At 37.8% G+C, this 23,178-nt stretch overlaps 1 protein-coding gene across 1 annotated transcript in view; it reads left to right on the forward strand.

The window, feature by feature from the left end:
* CFAP44 (cilia and flagella associated protein 44) overlaps positions 1-23,178 on the forward strand; it is a 147,311-nt gene that overhangs the window by 39,288 nt on the left and 84,845 nt on the right. The window contains exons 9-19 of the mRNA XM_007516341.3: positions 905-1,069; positions 5,406-5,561; positions 5,997-6,044; positions 6,602-6,701; positions 8,906-9,000; positions 11,979-12,188; positions 13,176-13,286; positions 15,861-16,022; positions 17,572-17,802; positions 21,638-21,783; positions 22,349-22,619. Of these exons, the coding sequence (XP_007516403.1) occupies positions 905-1,069; positions 5,406-5,561; positions 5,997-6,044; positions 6,602-6,701; positions 8,906-9,000; positions 11,979-12,188; positions 13,176-13,286; positions 15,861-16,022; positions 17,572-17,802; positions 21,638-21,783; positions 22,349-22,619 (1,695 nt within the window). The remainder of the gene's footprint in view (positions 1-904; positions 1,070-5,405; positions 5,562-5,996; positions 6,045-6,601; positions 6,702-8,905; positions 9,001-11,978; positions 12,189-13,175; positions 13,287-15,860; positions 16,023-17,571; positions 17,803-21,637; positions 21,784-22,348; positions 22,620-23,178) is intronic.

Consider the following 23,178-nt stretch of genomic DNA (forward strand, 5'->3'; position numbering starts at 1 on the left):
GCCACTGTTCCTTGTTGGGAATCCTGATTCCTTTGAGGTCATTTGTGATGAACTGCTCTGCTGTTCAGTTTTGTTTTGTTTTTCTTAGTGGGGATAACTGGACTGTTGATCACCATAGGGTTCTTTTGTGTGAATGAAGAAAACTTTTTCTTCTGGGAAAATTATAAATGTTCAACCTGTAAAACTATGCATATCACTGATAAATGCACCTAATCTATTTTATATGGCTCCCCCCCCCAGTGTATTTAAAGTTTCAAACAGTACATGACAAGTCAGTACTCAATAGATATTATTTGTTGTACAATAATTTTTTGCCTGTTAAATATCCTAATAATTATTGACTTGTGGCATATACTTTGGGAAGTACTGGACTAAATGAGCTAATATAAGAGTACTTTAGACAACTATCATGTGCTGAAATTGGATACTGTTATACAGTGAACTACTGAATTCCAACATTTTGTCTATTTTGATAAACTTTATAACATTAGAAGAAAATACATATATATGATTTGTGGTTGTTTCTGGGATAATATATTCTTTTATTTCTACATTTTCTTATTTTTTTCCATATTTGAAAAATCTTACACTTTTACCAATTTTTTTTTTTTAATAATTCTGGCCTGCTACTTGAAAAACATATATCTGGGGGCCAGGCGGTGGTACACCTGGTTAAGCACACACATTATAGTGTGCAAGGACCTGGGTTTGAGCCCCCAGCCCCCACCTGCAGGGGGAAAACTTCATGAGTGGTGGAGCAGGGCTACAGGTGTCTCTCTATCTCCCTCTATCTCTATCTCTCCCTCCCTTATCAGTTTCTTTCTGTCTCTATCCAATAATAAAGAAAATAAAACATGCATCTACTTATTTTAATACACACTCCTTTTCTCTGTACACCTGCCAGGTACTCTCAGGATCAGAATGGGGCAACATGCTGGTCTGGGAAGCTGGTCTCATCAAAGTAGAGCTCTGTAGATCTTCAGGGAAAACTTGTCACCAGGGTCCCATTAACCAGATAATGCTGGATGAAGGTGAAGTCATCACTATTGGGTCAGATGGATGTGTTAGGGTAAGTTTTCTTGGTCCTTGAATAGTAGCACCTACATCTCATCTCTGAAGATGATCCATCCACTCGGTTTTTATCATAAAGTCAAAAGAAGGCCAGCTTCTTGGTACCCCAGAAAGTCAAACACTGTCATACCAGCTTTTGCTGTTTGAATCTGCAAGAGGGTCAGGAGTTATTACCCAAACCAACCTCTCACTCCCTCTGAATTCAAGGAGCATTTATACAGATATACATGGGTAGGCACTGGAAATAAGGCACTGGATTCTGTAGCAAGTAGGGTCTGTAGCCTTCAAATATTCCTACCTCTGGCACCCGGGCCTCCTTAAACTTCCTCCTCTAAAAACTTCCCCACCTTTAGGGGGGTTGCTTCACAAGTGGTGAAGCAGGTCTGCAGGTGTCTATCTTTCTCTTCCCCTCTCTGTCTTCCCTCCTCTCTCGATTTCTCTCTGTCCTATCCAACAACAACGACAGTAATAACAACAACAACCATAAACAACAAGGGCAACAAAAGTGGAAAAAAAAAAAGCCTCCAGGAGCAGTGGATTCATTCTGTAGGCAATAACCCTGGAGGCAGAACACTAGGACTTAAATTACTCTTCATTACTCTTCAAAGGGCTGGGTGGGAATGGGAATCCCTGAAGTAGTCTTTTTATTTTGCAAATTCAGTTTTAGCATATTAACTGCTGACAGAGCAAGATAGTTAAATCTACCTCAGTTGATCAGTTTCAAATCCCCATCCCTGCCCTTTCTCCTTAGATTATGCCAGATACCCCTGCCATTTAGGGTCATAGTTATCAATCAGATATATTTCTTTTTTAATTTTTTTATTGCCACCAGGGTTATCATTGGGGCTCAGTGCCTGCACTATGAATCCAGTGCTCCTGGCAGCCATTTTTTTTTCCTGGTTTTATTGATAGGAGAGAAAAATTGAGAGGGGAAGGGAGGTGGGAGGGAGAAAGAAAGATGGATGCCTGCAGACCTGCTTCACTGCTTGAATCCTGGTCCTTGTGCATGATAATGTATGTGCCAATGCCTCCCCTCCCCCCATCAGTCACACTTATTTCTCATAAAGGTCATTTTATGAAATGTCATACATACTCCCAGTGCTAACTTGTCTTAAATAATATTTATCTTGTGGTAAATATTTAAATTTTGGTGAGAATGACAGCACCATCTCATTGAAATTTTTTGAGAGACCTTTCATTGTTTTGATTTTCTTTTTCCTTTTTCTTTTTTTTTTAAATGTTTATTTATTTCCTTTTTGTTGCCTTTATTTTTATTGTTGTTGTAGTTATTATTGTTGTTGATGTCATCGTTGTTGGATAGGACAGAGAGAAATGGAGAGAGGAGAGTGTTACCAAGCTAAAATCAAACCACCACCATCCACTGCAAGGAAGCAAAAGATGTTTATTCATGAATTTGAATCCAGGCTGAGAGGTGACTGACAGCAGTCCACCAGCTTGACCCCAAACAGGGCTCAAACCACACAATTTATAGGATTTCTGAATACACTCAAGGAGGGGAACACATCACCTTATCAACCTATATCCAATAACAGGCTATAGAAAACGCAAAATCCAATCATTTCAAACTTAGCAAAAGTATGATCCATTCAAAGTAAAGCGTGGGCTAGTTTCAAACATTGCAAAATCACACAACGAATAGAATCTAGCCAGGTAGGATCACCACATCCTCCCGCCATCAGCTGCCCCTTCCTAGAAAATAATTTCCTTGTGCAAAGGCCCTGATAAGCCTTGCCTGTTTGCAGGGTCTTGGTAAACAACTGGTGGCTTACTGATGCTTGGTAAACAACCAGTGGCTTAATGATTAGGTCCTATTTCTAGAGGAAAGGGCAAGGAATTTTCCATCTCACACTAAGCAGAAAAGCAACTATACTTAAAACTTTAAAACTACTGCATCTAACAGAGAGGAAGACAGAGATGGGGAAAGAAAGACAACTACAGACCTACTTCACCACCTGTGAAGCGACTCCCCTGTAGGTGGGGAGTTAGGGACTTGAACCGGGATCCTTACACAGCTTCTTGTGCTTTGCACCATGTGCGTCTAACCCGCTGTGCTACCGCCCAGCTCCCTCTTTTTCCTTTTTCTACCAGGATTATCCCTGGGGTTTGGTACCTTTACTATGAATGCAGTGCTCCATCCCCAAATAATTTTGATCCATACTCTTAGTGGGGGAGATATGATAGGGGGAAAGGTGATCATAGGGCTCTGAACTCCAACTCCATCAGGATCTGGAGAGAGAAGAGAAAAAAAGAAAAGGACATTTGAATGTAGTAATAAGTGTATGTTGTGACTTGGAAAAGAAGATGGGACTGTAAACAAAAAAGGGCAAATATAGACAGGTAGTTGTTGAAATAACAGTTAACCTATATCTGCAACCTTAGGAGAACTGTAGCTTACTATGAAAGGACTGAGGATTCAGAACTCTGGTGGTGGGAACCGTGTGGAGTTGTATTAGGGGGAAGGTGGACTGGTGCTTGTTTTCCCAACATTTAAAAAAAAGTCAGTCACACATTATCTTAAAAAAGGACTGGAGAGAGAGCATGATTTTCAGCAATTAAAAAATATATATATTTATTTTCCCTTTTGTTGCCCTTGTTGTTCTTTATTGTTGCTGTAGTTATTATTGTTGTTGTTATTGCTGTTGCTGTTGTTGGATAGGACAGAGAGAAATGGAGAGAAGAGGGGAAGACAGAAAGGGGGAGAGAAAGGGAGACACCTGCAGATCTGCTTCACCGCCTGTGAAGTGACCCCCCCTGCAGGTGGGGAGCCGGGAGCTCCAACCGGGATCTTTACTTGGCCCTTGCGCTTCGAGGATATATTTTTTTTAATTAAAGCTTACGCAGGAAAATTGAGAACATTCACATGTTAGACCAAGAGACAGAGAAAGAGAAGCCCCAAACTCACATCTTGATGGAGGCCCACATAGATACAGAAAGACAGAGAGAAGAGCTCTTACCCACATAGTGACCTAGGCAGAGAGAGTGGCCACACCCACAGTTCTACTTTTTAACACCCAAGCCCCGCCTCCACCTTTCCAAGCCACAGCTGTTACCGGACATTTCCTGGGAGGTACCTTCAGGTACCTTCTGTCACTCAATAGAGTTATACCCCAGTTAATCTTGTAATTTTGTCAATCAATATTAAATCACTAAAAAAGTGGATGAAATGCTCCTGGAGGCCTTTTTTTTCTTCTTTAATTCTATTTATATTAGAACAGATAGAAATTGAAAAGGGAGAGGGAGATAAAGAGTGAGAAGGGCAAGGAGAGAGGGAGAGAGACCTGCAAACCTTCTTCACCACTCATAATGAGTTCCTCCCTGCAGGCAGGAAGCAGGGGCTTGAACCCAGGTCCTTGCTCATGGTAATATGTGCACTTAACCCAGTACGTTATCGCCCAACCCCTGGTCTTGTTTTTTTAAAAAGTTATTTATGTGATTTTAATGAGAGTCAGGAGAAAGAGAAAAAATGACCAGAGCACTGCTCAACCTTCAGACGTGTGAAGCAAATGCTCTACTGGGTAACATGTATCCCACCCACCCCTTCAGGTCATTCATAAAACAGTTTGTCCCCCCCAAAAAATATCCGTATCCCTAGTGGATTCTCTACTTAATAAACTTGCTTGTTTCCCTTTCTAATCTGCCATAATTGCTTTACTTGTTTATTGCTATAAATATCAACCCTAAAATAATAATAATAAAAGCCCTACCCCAGCTCTCTGAGCCATGGGTGTGGGTTGCTCCTCAAGGAATTTTCACGAAACAAGGAGAAATGGCAAAAAACAATTACATTTTTTTTTGGTTTGAAAAAATATATTAAAATATTGATGATTAATAAGCAGATTTTCGGGGCAAGGCGGTGGCATGCCTGGTTAAGCGCACACATTACAGTGTGCAAAGACTGGTTCAAGCCCCTGACCCCCACCTGCAGGGGGAAAGCTTCACAAATGGTAAAGCAGGGCTGTAGGTGTCTTTCTCTCCCTCCCCAACTCCTCCTCCCTCCTCAATTTCTCTATGAGTCTATCCAATAATAAATAAGATAAAAAATGAAAATTATTAATTAAAAAAAATTATTTGTTTATTATTGGATAGAGATAGAAATTGAGAGGGGAGGGAGAGGTAGAGAGGGAGAGGAAGACAGACACCTGCAGCCGTATTTCACCACTTGTGAAGCTTTCCCTCTACACACGGGGACCAGGGACTTGAACCTGGGACCTTGTGCACTGTAATGTGTGCACTTAACCAGGTGTGCCACCGCCTGGCCATGAAAATTATTTTTCAAAATAATAAACAATAAACATATTTTCTTATTTTACAAGATATGGGATTTTGAGACAATAGATACTGCTGATGCTGTAGATGATTCCGGATTGTTAGAAATTGAGCCCATAAATGAACTTCAAGTAGACAAGAATGTCAAACTCTTCTCTATGATAAAAATGAATGAAGTTGGATATAACTTTTGGTTGGCTCAGGTAAGTTGTAGTCTTCATTTTTGACTCCTTAAAGCTACTTGGGAATAAAATTAAAATAATATAATTTACTATCATTGTAATGTAAGTCTATTATATTATTAAGAATACTATTTATACTTCAGTGAAGAGTTCCTAAATGTGGTTTATTTTATTACCTTGTACTTTATACATAGAAAACCATTTTAGGAACATTGTAATTAGATTATAAGTATTATGAGATTGCTCCACAATAGTCTATTGATGTAAATGTGTATATATTTGTGTGTATGAATATTTGTGTTCTATGATATATGGAACTTGCTTTTAAGTAAAACTTAAATCATGCTGTAAAATATATCTATCCTTTAAAATCTATTTATCCTTTTATATTTATCAAGCCCTTTAAATTTCAAAATCAAGAGAACAAAGTATTATTTGATTTTTTTTTTTTTTTAGGATGCCAGTGGAGCTATATGGAAACTTGACCTTAGTTTTTCAAATATTGTAAGTTGCCTATTTTTCTCATTTTTTCTAATTTTCATAAAAATATTTATTGTTGTTCTTTGAAGCATACTATGGTTCTCTAGCTTAATTATGTCCATAAAATTTGATAAATATGTCCTACTCCTAAATATTTTTTATTGTGATTTAATGTTCTAAAGGGACCTATTTTATGCCAAAATTCATCAGAAAAATGGTAATGATAGTGCCATTTTACAAGGGTTGTATACTTTTAATAAAAAGATAGTGTTTTCATTTATATTATCTTATGTGATTATTATAGCTGCCTGGTTGAATAGGCAGGGAGTTGCAATGATCTCATTTCACTGAATGGAAATTAACATTTCCAGTGACTGCTGCATAATCACGGCTTCATTAAGTACTCTGTTCCTCCTAATCTGAAAATCTAACACCCTTACTAGCCTGTTTTGCTTTTTTAAATTTCTGCTTGGATAGAATCTCACGTGTGCTATAGGATTATAGCTATCATTTTTAAAATTCAACCTGGAGTCTTTATTAATCTACTTTTGAGCTCTAACAAATTCTATTTTTGTTATCAGACTCAGGATCCAGAATGCCTCTTTTCCTTTCATTCTGGAGCTATCGAGGCCTTGGCTGTCTCTCCTCTCACATACCTCATGGCCACTACCTCTTTGGACTGTAAGTAGGAATTATTATTATTATTATTATTATTATTATTATTATTATTATTACCAGAGTGCTTCTAAACTCTGGCTTATGGTGGTGAGGAAGATTGAACCTGGCACTTTGGAGCCTCAGGCATGAGAGTCTCTTTGCATACCATTATGCTCTCAACCCATTTACTTATATGCCTATATATCTTTTAAATTTTGTTTTCAATATAATTTTTTAAATATTTATTTATTTATTTATTCCCTTTTGTTGCCCTTGTTGTTTTATTGTTGTAGTTATTGTTGTTGTTATTGATGTTGTCCTTATTGGATAGGACAGAGAGAAATGGAGAGAGGAGGGGAAGTCAGAGGGGGAGAGAAAGATAGACACCTGCAGACCTGCTTCATCACTTGTGAAACAACCCCCCCTGCAGGTGGGGAGCCTGGGGCTAGAACCAGGATCCTTACATTGGTCCTTGCACTTTGCACCATGTGCGCTTAACCCCCTGCACTACCGCCCGACTCCCTTTAAATATAATTTTAAAAATTGTTTAATTAAAAGTATTTGGGGGAGTCAGGCGGTAGTGCAGGGGTTAAGTGCTCGTGGTGCGCCTGAAGCACAAGGACCAGCGTTAAGGATCCAGGTTCGGGCTCCGGCTTCCCACCTGCAGGGGAGTCGCTTCACAAGAGGTGAAGCAGGTCTGCAGGTGTCTTTCTCTCCTCCTTTCTGTCTTCCCCTCCTCTCTCCATTTCTCTCTCTTATCCAACAATCACAATGACATCAATAACAACTACAACAATAAAACAACAAAGGCAACAAAAAAGGGGAAAAAAAATAAATAAATATTTAATTAAAAAAATATTTGGGTATTTTTTTAAATAAAGGAAACCTCTTGATGCAAATGACATGAGATTGTACAGAGGGGAGAAAGCCCAAAGTATAGCAGTTATGGCTATCAACAGAGAATACAGGTCCAAAAAGAATGACAGAGGACCTAGTGGGGATTGTATAGTTATATGGAAAACTAGGGAATGTTATGCATGTACAAACTATTGTATTTACTGTTGGATGTAAAACATTAATTCCCCAATAAAGAAATTAGAAGAAAAGAAAAACAGAGACTAAAATTAGGACAGAATTAGTAACTTGGTCATGGAAATTTATTGTGGTACTGGTCCCATTCATCTTTGTCCTTTTCTTTTACAGTTTTTTAAAAATATTTATTTATGGGGAGTCGGGCTGTAGCGCAGCGGGTTAAGCGCAGGTGGCGCAAAGCACAAGGACCGGCATAAGGATCCCGGTTCAAACCCCAGCTCCCCACCTGCAGGGGAGTCGCTTCACAGGTGGTGAAGCAGGTCTGCAGGTGTCTATCTTTCTCTCCTCCTCTCTGTCTTCCCCTCCTCTCTCCATTTCTCTCTGTCCTATCCAACAACGACAACAACAATAATAACTACAACAATAAAACAACAAGGGCAACAAAAGGGAATGAATAAATAAAATAAATATTTTTAAAAAATTATTTATTCCCTTTTGTTCCCTTTGCTGTTTTATTGTTGTAGTTATCCTTATTGTTATTGTTGGATAGGGCAGAGAGGAGGGGAAGAAATGGAGATGGAGAGGGGAAATGGAGACAGAGAGGGGGAGAGAAAGATAGACACCTGCAGACCTGCTTCACCGCCTGTGAAGCAACTCCTTTGTAGGTGGGGAGTCTGGGGCTCGAACCAGGATCCTTTCACTGGTCCTTGTGCTTTGCCCCACCTGCACTTAACCCTCTGTGCTACCGCACGACTCCCCATCTTTGTCCTTTTCTGCCTTTATTGTCTTAAATGGTGAAAATGGTGAGTCTGTGGAGTGTGCAAGGTGAAAGTGACCTACTGATCAGGCAAGAAGTGTGTTCTTTATAATTCAGATTCATTAATTACCTGATCAAGGATACACATGGACATCTTTGATTAAATATTATTGACTCATCAATTGATTTAGTTATATATGAAATTTCTTCTCCTTTTTAAAGAAGAGCATTGCACAGCAGTGGTTTATGGTGTATGGGAGACTGAACCTGTGACTTCACAGCCTTAAGCACGCAAGATTTTTGCATAACCATCATACTATCTTCCCCACCCAATATGAAATTTCTTGTTGTAATGATCAACGTGTAAAGTAAATTACGGTTCTTAAAATTTTTTTAGATATATGTATATAGTTTTCTTTTTAATATTCTTTTTTTAAAGGCTTTGTTCGAATCTATGATTTTGCTAGCCAAATTGCTTTGACTCAGATGAAATTCAAACAAGGAGGTACTGCCCTTACTTGGGTACCCCAGCTGGTAAGTTTGTTATCATAGTGATTTTTTTTTTTTACTAGGATTTATTGGTAATTGTGGCCTGAAAGTGCTGCCTTAGTATATGTAGATATATCTGGACTTCGAATTAAAAAAAATTAAAAGTTATCTTGGGCATGTTCGTAGAAAGGGTGTCTCCTGTCAGTCTGAGGTTAAGATAAGGGTGGGTGGGGGAATGGGTGGTGGCACTCGTGGTTGAGCGCACATGGTACAATATGCAGGACCCGGATTGGAGACCCTGGTCCCCACCTGCAGGGAGAAAGCTTTGTGAGTGGTGAAGAAGGGTGTCTTTTTCCCTTTCTGTCTCCCCCTTCCTCTCGATTTCTGGCTGTCTCTATCCAATAAATAAATAATAAAAATTTAAAAATTAAAAAACAAAATATGGGGGGTGGGAGTGAGGAGAGACCAGTTTTTCTTGTTAAGATAAGCTTTCTGTGTTGGTTTGATGAACTCACTTCCTGGAAGGCCCCTGGGAGAAGATGAAACACTAAAATAACAGTGTCCTATTCTGATCCTTTATATCAAATACTTTGAAAATAAAATGTGTCGCATTGCCTAGCCATGGGGCAGGTGATACATGAACACAAAAGTTAACTCAGAGAAACACAAGTTCTATCTCTGACTGAGACCCTTTAAGTTTCTGCACTGAACATGCATCCCTATAGGAGGGGCAATGAACAATAGTAGCCCCCTTAAGGACCAGATTTTTATCTTATTTTCATTAATTAATTAACTAATTAATTAATTAATTTTACAAGAGCACTACTCAGCTCTGGTTTATAATTGTGCTGGGGATTGAACCTGGAACCTTTGGTGCCTCAGGCATGATAGGCTCTTTGCATAACCATTGTACTATCTCCCCAACCCATAGCAAGGTTTACAATACTTTAAGAGCTCTAATTTGCAAAGGGAGTGATTCAGGAAATAGAACATATAGTGGAGTACATGGCTAAAACAGCTTTAGGATACAGGTGGCTATAATAAAATCTTCGAACCCCTCCTCACCTACTTCCTATTACACTTCCCTCACTCACTCCAAAGCTAACCTTATTAAAGTAAGGACTGCAAAAGCTGAATCAGGGCAAGAGATGGGCATACTTTAACCATAACTTTTTAGTCACTATCAGGCCATCTCATCAACTGAGGCCCTATTCGGGGAGTCCTGAGATTCCCAAACAGACGCAATGGGCCTAGACCGCGAATAAATCCCTCTCCATTGTTACTGATCATCTCTGTCAGAAACAACAAAACAGACCCCTTTGTGGGCCTCCATAGGACCTTGCCCTCAACTTGGATCAACAACGGTAGAGAATGTTCCATTCTCCGAAGGGAGGCTGGAAACATACTCTATGCTACACCTCAGGAAGATGGGTTCTGATATTGGGGCAGCTTGGAATGTTCCTACTCATGACCACAGAATGTGAGCTCAGATCTACAGGGATACAGAGGTCATATAGGCTCCTAAGCTGAATATGGGCCCCAGATCAGATCAAATCGATGGGGTTTACAGTCAACAATATTTATACACCTTTCCCATATTTGGGAGCTACTCTCTTCCCTGATCCAACTTTCTGGTCCTTTTTCCAGCCATGACATCGTCTTCCCAGACAATAACTTGAATCCACCTGCATATCAGATTTTAGGCTCAGGGGGAAAAAAAAAGAAAAGAAAAAAACACTAGTTTAGCCATAGGCTCTTTGAAATATAACTAAAATATGCCTACTAGTTATCTACAAAACGGAGCCCCCCCCCCCCAACTCTTCATCTGCACTACTACAGCCTTTAGGTTCATGATTAATCAACAATTTGTTTGGCTTTATATGTTAATTCTCTTTTCAGCCACCAGGTTTCAGATACTAGTATGATGCCAACCAGACTTCCCTGGACAGACAACCCCACCAATATGTCCTGGAGCTCCTATCCCCTAGAACCCCGCCCCACTAGGGAAAGAGAGAAACAGGCTCGGAGTATAGATCGACTTGTCAACGCCCTTGTTCAGTGGGGAAGCAATTACAGAAGCCAGACCTTCCACCTTCTGCATCCCACAATGACCTTGGGTCCATACTCCCAGAGGGTTAAAGAATAAGAAAGCTATCAGTGGAGAGGATGGTATACGGAGGTCTGGTGATGGGAATTGTGAGAAGCTGTACCCCTCTTATCCTATGGTTTTGTCAATGTTTCCTTTTTGTTAAAAAAAAAAAATAGAAAAATAAAATCTCCAAACATTGTAAATCTAAACCTAGTCTCTAAATTACCACTGTTTCAGCAAATTACTGATTCTCCACATCCATATCAGAGTCAGCCCTAGTCCAGGCTCTTTTGCATCTGAATGTTTTTTTGCATGGTGACTCTTTTATGTTTGAGGAGTTTGCAAGAAACTTCACTGAGGACAGAGCCTTTCAGGTGCTGGGTTAGCTATTCAGTGGACATCAAATCTGAAATCATCAAGTACCTAGTTGGGGTGTGGAACAATTTTCACTTCTTTCAGTGAGAGGCTAGAGTAGGTTAACCCTCATTCTTTGCCATTTTTACCTGTCTATGTGCTTTCAGAGGATGTTTCTTTTTGACAGCACTTATCTTCATAATCCCATATCTTTTGTATGATGATTAACATCTGTCCTCTGCACAAAACTATTAATTTTGGGAAATGAAGAACTGGGATAGTTAATACTCAACTTGGGCTGCTGGTTCCTGATTTTAGGTGCCTGGTATGTGGTAGACAGATGCCCTGCTACACTCACTGAATGTTTGAACTGCCACTGTCTCATGGTCAACAGTGATAAGAAAATGACCTAGAATACGTGGAGATTATTGGAAAGTGGTATAAGGAGTTACCAATGGACAGGCAGTGTTAACTCACTTAAATCTAAATAGAAGAGCTAGCTATTATATAGCACACTTCCTCAATCAACTAACTTCTGGTCATTTACAGTACTATTATTATCATTGTTGTTTTTTCCAAGGTAAGCTACACTGGAGCACAGATTATTGTAGGATTTGAAGATGGGGTTGTTCGAGTTCTTGAACTTTATGATCCAAAAGGGCTCACGCTTTTTGCAGGACGGAAGAAAATTTCAGATGCTGAAATTCATTTGAAACGGGCTTTCAAACCTCATACTGCTCGTGTCACTGCTTTAGCTTATGAACGTGATGGAGAAATTCTCGCTACAGGGGTAAGAAGATTTCTTTTGTTTCCTACTGAATGTTTATATTTAAGCTTGCTTCATTTCTAATGATGTGACGGTACTTATTTTCTGATGACCATTTCTGAAAACGTAATCATAGTCTGCTTTCTTTGTGTTCATATTCCTTCCATATTTCTATGCACGGTATTTTTTTAAAAAATCTTACAAATTGAATTCTTGTGCTTATTTTAAATGAATAGAAACTTTCATTTGGGAATCCTGTAAGATAGCTTACATATATAATCAACATTTTATAACATATATGCATTCCTCTTTTTATTATTATAATTTTACTCTAAAAGAATAAAAAATAGCATGAGAAGAAAGCAAGTGCATATAGCATAGGTCCCAAAGTTTAAACTATGATCCTGAACAGAATTTTTAAAGCAGAAGGCACCTACACACAATTTCTGTGACTATTTCTTATACTAAGTTAAAATGAATTTCAAAACAAATGTATGCTATCTCAGTTCTAGTTTGTCAGAGACAGATACTCACATGAACTAGAAATTCCATTTGCTAATGTGCACCTGCTGACCCAACCTATGCTAGCCCAGCTACTGCAGACACCCAACCGCTATGCCTGTTTCACTCACTATGCTATCAACAATCACAAGTACCTATGTATTCTTATAATTACCTTAAATAAATAGAATGACCATGAAAATTATGCATGTAATGAGAGTATATACTTTGCAGATATTTTTTTGTGAATTAATCTTATCTACAAATATGAAAATAATTTTTAGAACCACATATTGGAACACATTTTGAAACATTTGACATACTACTTTGCCAAAAACTATGGTGAAAATGAATCAAATGTATGAAACAGGAAAAATTCCAGGGTAATTTGGAGTATGTAACCATCATAGATAAAAATATACAGTTTGTTCACCACATTAAATGCTTCTTTATGCTCTATAGAATAGATCTCATAATAATATATATTTGGTGGACATTTTTTTTTCTTAGAGTGAGGATAAAACAGTGTTCTTCTTTGAAGTGGAAAAAGAGTATAGGCCAATTGGTTATATTAATACTCCTGGGCCTGTTTGCCAGTTAACATGGTCTACAATCTCTCATGTAAGTAGTTATTTGCTTTCATATGTAAATCTCAATTATAATGTAATGAAGTGATTTAGTGGATAGGAAATAGGAGGTAGAAATGTAGGTGGATTTATACACCCCACTCATAAAGCCTGTAGTGAGAGGCCAAGGGTGCTGTGGTAGTTGAACAGTAGTAGGTTGTCACTCAGGACTTCTTTGCCCTCTTTGCTATCTCCTCTCTCCTCTCTCTCTCTAATTAGTTCGCTATAATTCTTGGAAAACAGTGTTTGTTTCAGCCATGGTGATTTTCATTAGGTACACCTGTCAGTATGTGCTGTTGATTAGGGTCTGTCAGTTTTTCTGTTGAGTTAGTTGTGATTTCTGCAGACAACATATGGTTGTGTTGCGTTTTCTGACCCATCTTCCTATTCTGTGCCTTTTAATGGGTGAATTCAGGCCACTGAAATTTATTGATATTATGGATTTAAGAGATTTTAGTGCCATTATTGTAAACCTTCCTGAGTATTCTGATATATAATATGCTTTTGGTGATGTTGCGATTATTTATAGGAGACCTTTTAGAACCTCTTGCAGAAGAAGTTTGGTGATAGTTGATTCCTTCAACTGTTGCTTGTCTGAGAAAATTTTTATTCTTCCATCTAGTCTGAATGACAGTCCAGCAGGACTGTATTCTTGTCATGTATTCTTGGCAGAAAGCCTTTCTCACTGAGTGCTCTCTATATATTTTGCCATTCTCTTTTGGCTTTTAGAATTTGTGTGGAGAAATCTGTTGACAATTTTATGGGTTTTCCTCTATACATGACTCTGTTTTTCTCTTGCATGTAGGCATCTCTTTGATTTCTCTCTAGAAACTTATCTCATGGCTTTTATGTCATATAAAATTAACCTCACCTGCTTAATCAGTATTTAGATATATTGAAGTCTGTCCACATAAATTCCTTGACCTTATGTTCCCTTCCTTGTATCACCCATCTTTCTCTTCTCATTATCTCCAGATGATTGATTATTCTCATTTACCCCATTCTCTTGCAGCCTCTCTATTTCCTTCCATCACTTCTAGTCTTATTTCACCAAATCAATTCTTTTTCTAAAAAAAAAAAAAAATTTGTTATTGGATAGAGACAGAGAGAAATTGAGGGTGAGGGGAAGATGGAGAGGGAAAGAGACAGTGAGATACCTGCAGCCCTCCTTTACCACTTGTGAAGCTTTCTCCCTGCAGTTGGGGGCCAGGGGCTTGAACCTAGGTACTGTGCACTGTAATGTGTGCACTTAACCAGGTACACCACCGCCTGGTCCCCCACATCAGTTCTTCTAGAGACAGAATGATAATCCATTTAACATTTTCTGTTATTTTCTTTCTCAACTGCTTAGCCTCATTTGGTTCCCTTCCTCCTTGAAATGCCATTTCCTTTTGACATTGGGGACATTATGCTCTCCTGCACCTTATTATTTCTTCTAGGTCAGTCTCCTTTACTATTTATTAAATGTCCCTTAGAGTCTACCCCAAGCTCGCTTGTCAGACTATTTTCTTTACCTAGGTGATACTATTCAAGTCCACAGTGTCTTTCTTTATAAGCCCAAATGGGTCACAGGATTTGCATATGCTATTTCCTTTACATAGCATACTTCCTAAGATTCTTTAAGAACTCATTATGTTAATATTTTCTATTCATTCCTTGCCATGAAGCTTAGGTACTGCCTTCTGAGAAGACCTTGAACAATATCCTTGCTCTTGTAGCTTTGTAGCCATTGATGCAGTCATATTTAAATTACTTCATGTTATTTATTGGATTAGGAGCTTTCCCATTAGAGGTGAACTCCATAACGTCACAGACTGAACCTGCTTTTCTCACTATAATTTTACCTTAGCGTATTGTGAAATTTCCAGGCTATTGTAGGTATACATTAAATAAAAGAAGAACTAAATAGCTAAATGAATAAACATTTTTGAATAATATGTCCATATTTTGAAATATCAAGAGATTTCCATCCATACATAGTCATATATATATCTATATATATATATATATATATATATTGAAGCTTGAGAGAGAGAGAGAAAGAGATGTGGGCTAAAGAAATTAATTTAAAACCTAATTTCAGGTGAATGGTATTGAAACCTTGGGCTGGTTATAAGCTTTCTCAGGGAGTGATTGTGGAGAGGACATGAAAAGATAAAATTTGGGGAACATTCACATTTAATCAACTCAGATCAACAAGGAATACTCCCTCGAGGGATGGTTAGACTGTCCATGCCATCCAAACATGGCAGATTTGCCTGGTTATCCTCATTTTAGTTTTTTGCTCTTGGGCTAACATTTCGCCACATTTTGGCTCAGAAAATGTTATGATAGTTATAAAGGAAACAAACCTAAAACTAATTTTACCAGTTATTAATTGATTATGATGTAATGATAACTAGTACTAATAATTTCATATAATTAATATGGTTGACTTACTACTAATAATAGCTCTGTTGAAAAATTGATACTTTTCTAAAATGGTTAATGTACATAGCTATTATATTTTCTCTGGTTTATAATCTCTGAATTATTCATCTAAGTGATGCCTTTTTTTTTTTTTTTTTAGCCTGAAAGTACTTTACTGATATTCTGTGAAAATGGCTATGTTCTTGAAGCTCCACTTCCAACCATAAAAGAGGAAGTAGAGGATCATGATAAAATCTCTTATGAAATAAAAGACATACACATAAAATATTTCCATTTCACAAGTGTCAAATCTAAGATTCTGGTATGAGTTTTCCTTGAAGTCTCATGTTCTAATAGTTTCTTCTTTCAGATTCGAATATAAAATATTTTGTATAAAGTGCTAGGGAAATACAAAGAAAACAAGATATTTTCGGGAGCTGTATTAGAAGATAGTAGTAATCATATATTAGACTCAAAGTGCAAAGAATAATTTTAGAGGCGTGCAGAGGAAAAGAATATGCAGTTCTGATGAGGGAGTGAGAGGAGGTCAGAGGATTTCAAATGGACGAACATGCAGAAGATGTCAATAAAAAATAGGAGAACTTCTAGAAGGAAAGAAGAATTATAAGAGTTTTTGGTGTTTATTAAAAATGAAGAATGGACAGAGGAAACAAAGATATGCAATTTGTAGTGGTGTATGCTAGGAGTCTGTGACTAGCTCTTGGAGCTCCTAGAATACCAACCAAAATATTCCAGTTTAATTCTTAAGACCATTGGGACCTACTGTGAAGTTTTGAGGAAAAAGTGGATGTGATGAGAGCATATAAATTGGGAAGATAGTTAAGAAATGTAAGTGGAATAAAGAGGTAGAAGATGGGAAGTAGGACTACCCTGTTAGGGAACTTTTGAAACAGTCAGCTGACAGGAATTAAAGGCCCTAAATCAAGCACCACTAGAAGTAGGAACATACTTCCTTGAGGTTATTTCAGTCTTTTGAATTAATGGGTTAATAGTCATAGGCCCTGTGAGAAACTATATGTGGCTTCTTTATTAGAAAAAAGTAAAATAATTTTCATAAAACCAGGATGTATTACACCAAAACCAAAGACTTTGAGGAATGAAGGGGGGACTTTCAGGTCCTGGTGTGTGATGGTAGAGGAAGACCTAGACTAGGGTGAGTGTTTTGCAGAAAATTGAGAAATTTTACATATTTATCAACAACTGTATTTACTGTTGTTGTTAAAATTCGGAGGCTCCAGCTGGCCGGAATAGCTCCACGGGCGGGTAACAGAGACTCAAGGACACATGGCTGGACAGGGAAGCTGTATTTCTTTATTCAGGAACAACGATTCATAAACTAACCCAAACTAATCACCAAACAGAACTCTCTTGCCTCTTTCCCCCGCAGCGGCGCACAGCACTCTCAAACTCTCCAACTCTGGAACTCTGGAACTCTCTCGGGGTCCCTTGGGGCGGGGACAAGCGGCCGTGAAACTAGCAGGACTGAACCAATTTTCTTGGCAGGGGGAGAGCTAGAACAACCCAATGTAAAGCATACAACATACTGTAAACCCTTAATCCCCCCAATTAAAAAAAAAACAGGATGGTTGAAAATAATACGGAAATGAATGATTTGAGAATTTGAATGATAAACTGATACCTCCAAATTTATAAGTGATGTTATTTATCATATTAGGGCTGTGAATTTTTCTGAGACTCTGTATTCTTTCTACTTCATTTTCATACCTGTAAATGTAAATGGGTGAAAGAATTACAGATATCATTATATCTTCTTTTTAAAAAAATATTGTAAAAATGTGATAGTGATTTAACATCATTACATCTCGGAGTGTTTTTTTTTTTTGTATTAGAGAATGATGGAAATTGAAAGGAGAAAGAAAGAAAAAGAATTGAAAGAGAAGGCAAAGGAAGAAAGAAGGAAGCAACTAGCTGCAGAGATGGGAGAAGATGAAGAAAAGGAGTTCAGTGAGGAAGAGGAGGAAGAGGAAGAAGAACCATTACCCAAAATCTTTGTTCCATCTACACCCTGTCATATCCTTTGTGGATTTTACTCTGAGCCTGGGAAATTCTGGGTTTCCTTGGTGAGTGATAATGTAATACTTTTATCCATACCCTGTACTAATACAATCATTTAAAAATCAGTGCAGTTATTGGTGATTTAATCATGGTTTACCAATGATCCAGGAGGTGGTGCAGTGATAAAGCTTTGGACTCTCAAGCATGAGGTCTTGAGTTTGATCCCTGGCTGCACATGTGCCAGAGTGATGTCTGGTTCTTTCTCTCACCTCATATCTTCCTCATTAATAAATAAAATCTTTTTAAAAAGTCATGGTTTACCAGATTATAAGATTACAGATACATAGTTCCACACTGCACCCACCTTCAAAGTTCTGTGCTCTCTCCCGCCCCCAACAATAGTTACCACAGTTTTCACAAAGTCTTAGAGTGGCTGTCATCTTCTCTCTTTCCTTCTTTTCTCTTGACCGCCTCATCCTTCCTTTATTCCCAAATGCTTTAGTTCTCTATATGCCACATATGTGCAAAACTATCTGGTAGTCGATTTTCACATCCTATCTTTTTTTTTTTTTTTTTTGTCTCCAAGGTTATTGAGGTTCTGTGCCTGCACTATGAATCCACTGCTCCTGGAGGCTGTTGTATCCCTTTTGTTGCCCTTGTTGTTTTTTTGTTATTGTTGTTATTACTGTCATTGTTGTTGGACAGGACAGAGAGAAATCGAGAGAGACGGGGAAGACAGAGAGGGGAAGAGAAAGACACCTGCAGAGCTGTCTCTTCTTGTTGTATCTGGATATCTGTTACCTATGATGATCATCATTTTCCAAGTAGTCAAAGGAGAGAAGGATTTCAAATGTTGGCTAAGAAAATTTCCAGCTGAATCATCCAGCTGAGTCTTGTTTTGAAAATAATGGTCACATCACTGAAATAGATGTTTGCTTATGTTTTTTTTTTATTGTAGTTATTATTGATGTCGTCTTTGTTGGATAGGACAGAGAGAAATGGAGAGAGAAGGGGAAGACAGAGGGGGGAGAGAAAGACAGACACCTTCAGACCTACTTCATTGCCTGTGAAGCGACTCCCCTGCAGGTGGGTAGCCGGGGCTCAAACCGGGGTCCTTATGCCGGTCCTTGCACTTCGCGCCACGTGCGCTTAAGCTACTGCCTGACTCCCTGATTATATTTTCTTACCCACAACTCTGCTGTGCAGTGATACAGAAGAATGGAAAGATGACTGTTTTTAGATAGTCACATTAGTACCCTAAAAAAAAAGCAGATTTATTAATAAGGAAGAAAAGAAAAATGGACATTGGAGAGACAAGTACCAGGGACTGTCAAAACAGTGTGGCCATTATATGTTCTAATAAAGTATTTCTACTTTATTATAAAACATTTTATCCTTTATAGAGCAAAATTTTCTTCATCTTAAATAGCAAATTTCAGTCTTACTCTGCAGTAATTTTCATAACAGTATATATGAAAATCATAACTAACATCTGATCTTCGATCTTAGGCTAGGTTAGAGCACTAACAAGCCAAGGATTGCTCCTATAAGAGATGATAAAAGTTAGTTCCTCCTTCTTCAACCTTTTCTAGAAGTAAAAATTCTAAGCAGCTCCTAAGGAAGCAAATAGCAGGAAGGATGGATATTAGTAGTAGCAGTGCCTTAGGACTCCATTTTTACATTTTGTGTATTTTCTGAAACAATTTGACTGATGTTGTGTAGAATTCAGGGAGTAAATGAATAAATAAGACACGATTCCTAAGATAAGCCAGAAAGAAAAAGACGGATATGGCATATCTCACTCATAGAAGTTGAAAAATAAGAACAGAAGGGAAAACACAAAGAAGAATTTAGAACGGAGTTGGTGTATTGCATCAAAGTAAAAGACTCTGGTGTGTGTGTGTGTTGGGGGGGGGGTGGTTCAGGTGCTGGAACACGATGGCAGAGGAGGACCTAGTGGGGGTTAGGATGTTATGTGGAAAACTGAGAAATGTTGCATGTGTACAAATTACTGTGTTTTTCTGTTGATTGTAAGCCATCAGTAAAACTATTCCCCCCCCCCAAAAAAAAGACATTGTTCCAGTTCTCTGGAAAATTCTGTATATCATGATGGGAGAAGCATAGAAACAATTCTACTATAATAAGAATGCTAGTGTCCGGGAGTCGGGCGGTAGCGCAGCGGGTTAAGCGCACGAGGCGCAAAGCACAAGGACCCGCAGAAGGATCCCGGTTCCAGCCCCCAACTCACCACCTGCAGGGGCGTTGCTTCATAGGCGGTGAAGCAGGTCTGCAGGTGTCTTTCTGCCCCCCCCCCCCCCCCCCCCCCCCCCCCGTCTTCCCCTCCTTTCTCCATTTCTCTCTGTCCTATCCAACAACAGTAACTACAACAATAAAACAAGGGCAACAAAAAGGAATAAATAAATAAATAAATCTAAAAAAAATTTAAAAAGAATGCTAGTGTCCTTGAAGTATACTTGCAAAAATCAATTTTATAAGAAAGATACTTAGCACCTACTTGATAATTGCCAAATAAATATTACATGGGACATATTTATATTAAACATGTATTTGTTGTTCAGTTGTAATTCAAGTTTGAGTGGGCATTCTGTATTTTTATTTGCTAAATATGGAAACCAACCACGTTAGGTTTTAAATGTTTTATTAATTTATTAATAAAACTTAAATGTTTTATTAACAAGTCTATAAGATGTATGCCTTTTAACTTGAATTTTACATCTTAAAAATCAAGACACAAAGAAGTGAAGTAACTTATTCAATGTCATATAACTAGTGAGAGGTAAAAACTAGGACCTGACTTGGACATTCTGAGTATAGAGCCATACTCCCAAGCATTAGGCTATACCAATACACAAAGTTAAAATTTAGTTCACAGAGGGTGGTGATACTAACCCTTTTGATCCAACCATTTGCCAACTGTGTGCCTGCACTCAAACCAATGATTAGAAAGTGGATCTTCTTATCACAGCGAGATAAGAAGTCGTACTCACAAGACAACAGCTGTTTTATAAATCATTTCTCTAGTAGACGATTTTAAAAAAGAAAACAAGTCTTTCTTTGAAGTCATAAGAACATTTCTGAAATCAGTGCTTTCACTGCAGGTTGGATTTATTGCTTAGTTAATTCCTTCCCTCTTTCTCACCCTCCTCCTTCTCCCTCTCCTCCTCCTCCTCTCTCCTTCTCCTTCCTTCCTTCCTTCCTTCCTTCCTTCCTTCCTTCCTTCCTTCTCTTTAACAGTCTTTTCATTGCTAGACCTCTAACCCAGATGTGGTGCGTCTCAGCCACCAATCTAATTTGGTTTCTGCCGTCTCTTGAGCACTGAATCACTCACTCATCCCCTTTCAGCCCTGATGCCACATGTGTCTGTACTCACCTGTGGCTTTGGGGTCTCTCTCTCTCTCTCTCTCTCCCTCCTTCATTCTCCTCTTCCTTCTACTCCTTCCCTCCTCTTCCTCCTCCTTCTTCTTTCTCTCTCTCTCTTTTTCTTTTTTTAAACCATTGTTTTTTTAACTTGGACCTGCAAGTGGTGTGCCTTAGCTGCCAAACTCCCAGTCTGGTGCCAGCCATCCCTGAATTGCTCCTTCACTCCCTCGCTGTCCATGAGCCACATGAGTCTGTACTCACCTGTGGCTTGGTGAGTTTTTGAGGCAATCCAAGTCGTATTTTGTTAAGTTTTCAGGTGATTTTTTGTTGCTTTTCCTAGTAGGTTGGGGAAAGCAAAAATGCAGCAGCTGCTACTCCATAGCCATGCCCCCCAGAAGTTCAGACATAGATACTTAAATCATTGTTTTATATTTAAGATGTTTTCAATAATAAATTATCACAAGTTGCATGCGATTAGATTCTAATACCACTTTCTGTGTTACTTTTCTCTTTCTTCAGGGTGGATATGATTCCGGTTTCCTTTATCACTGTAAGTTTCCTCCATATGACCCAAACTATAATATTACAGAAAGTGAAGATGAAGCTTTTGAATTTCGTCATCTTGCTTATACAGAGGACAATCCAATTCAAACTATCACTTTCAGGTGAGCAGGATTTCATAAAGTTGTAAGAAACTGTATTCCAATAGTTCTTATCACCACCATGAATACTATAAAATTTTCAAGAATTGTCCAAAAGAAGGAATACTAAAACAGTATTTAAATAAATCAAACAAATAATAGAGTCAAAACTGAACAAAGTATATCAGTCCCCATTATGAAAAATTCTATTAGAATTTCTGTATTGAAAAGTATGGATTTATTTTATCACTTAGGAAGTTGCTATCACATGCTTTGACAATGAAGGTTAAGGGAAATGACTCAAGAAATTATATATTGAATAATTTGTTGTTTAATAATTAATAGCTAATTATACATTCATTTTTTGAAGATAAATATAGTTGTTTCAGATTTCAAACTGGTTTCCCCCTTAACACTTTTTATATTAGTTTTCTAGATCTGCATAATTTGTTAGGACTTCAGTTATGAATTCTGAGAGGCTCAGTTTGCTGCATTATACTTTCATTACTGAAAAATTGAGTCACTTTTCAATATAAAATTAAGTGTGTTTTTATATTAACATGAAGAAACATTTCCATTTGCTTCATAGCATTAACCAAAGTATGATGTTTTGTGGGATGCAAAATGGAGCAATTCGTGTCTATATTCTACAAGATAATAATTTTTTACTGAGTGGATTGGAGGACTACTGGCACTTGAATGTGCATGACAATGATTATGGATGTATTAAGGCCATCTCTACTAGCTTTGATGATCGTTTCTTTGTGACTACTGGAGGAGATGGTAATATCTTTGTTTTCAGCATTTTTTCTGAATTTGAGTTAAAGAAACAGGTCAAAGCCAGAGTGCCACCTCCCAGGGTATGTAACTAATAACAATTTTTTTAATTTTAAAATAGTGAAACAATGGTATTGAAATATCTTGGGTTTTTTGAAACTGGAAAACTAGATTCATTTCCCTCATAGCCTAGTATTCGTACCAGTATTATTGTTTTGCTACTCTGCTGTGTCTATTGCTACATATAAGGACACTAAATTTTTATTATACTGATGGTGTAGAATTTCCTAAACTGAAAACAATGTACTAGTTGTTTCAATATCAATTAGTTTTGATTAAAGCTTTTTTAGGTTTTAATATACACTTTTTTTCAGATATATACTTTGCATTTCACCTAATTTAATCATTGATGAGGTATACATAGAATGAATATTCTAATCTGTGCCTTTGTAATGGGTTGTGAAAATACTATTTCTAGTATTAGAACATGGCAATATGTATCACAATCAAATATTTAAATAATAATACTAAATTACTGGTTGGGTAGTGAAGAGTTCAAATAAACAAATTATAAGCATTTGCCTTGTCACAGGACCTGAATTTTTGATTATAAAAGTGATTCCATTGCCTAAAATCTCTAGT

This window comes from Erinaceus europaeus, chromosome 9, assembly GCF_950295315.1.
Source record: "Erinaceus europaeus chromosome 9, mEriEur2.1, whole genome shotgun sequence".
Lineage (NCBI taxonomy): Eukaryota > Metazoa > Chordata > Mammalia > Eulipotyphla > Erinaceidae > Erinaceus > Erinaceus europaeus.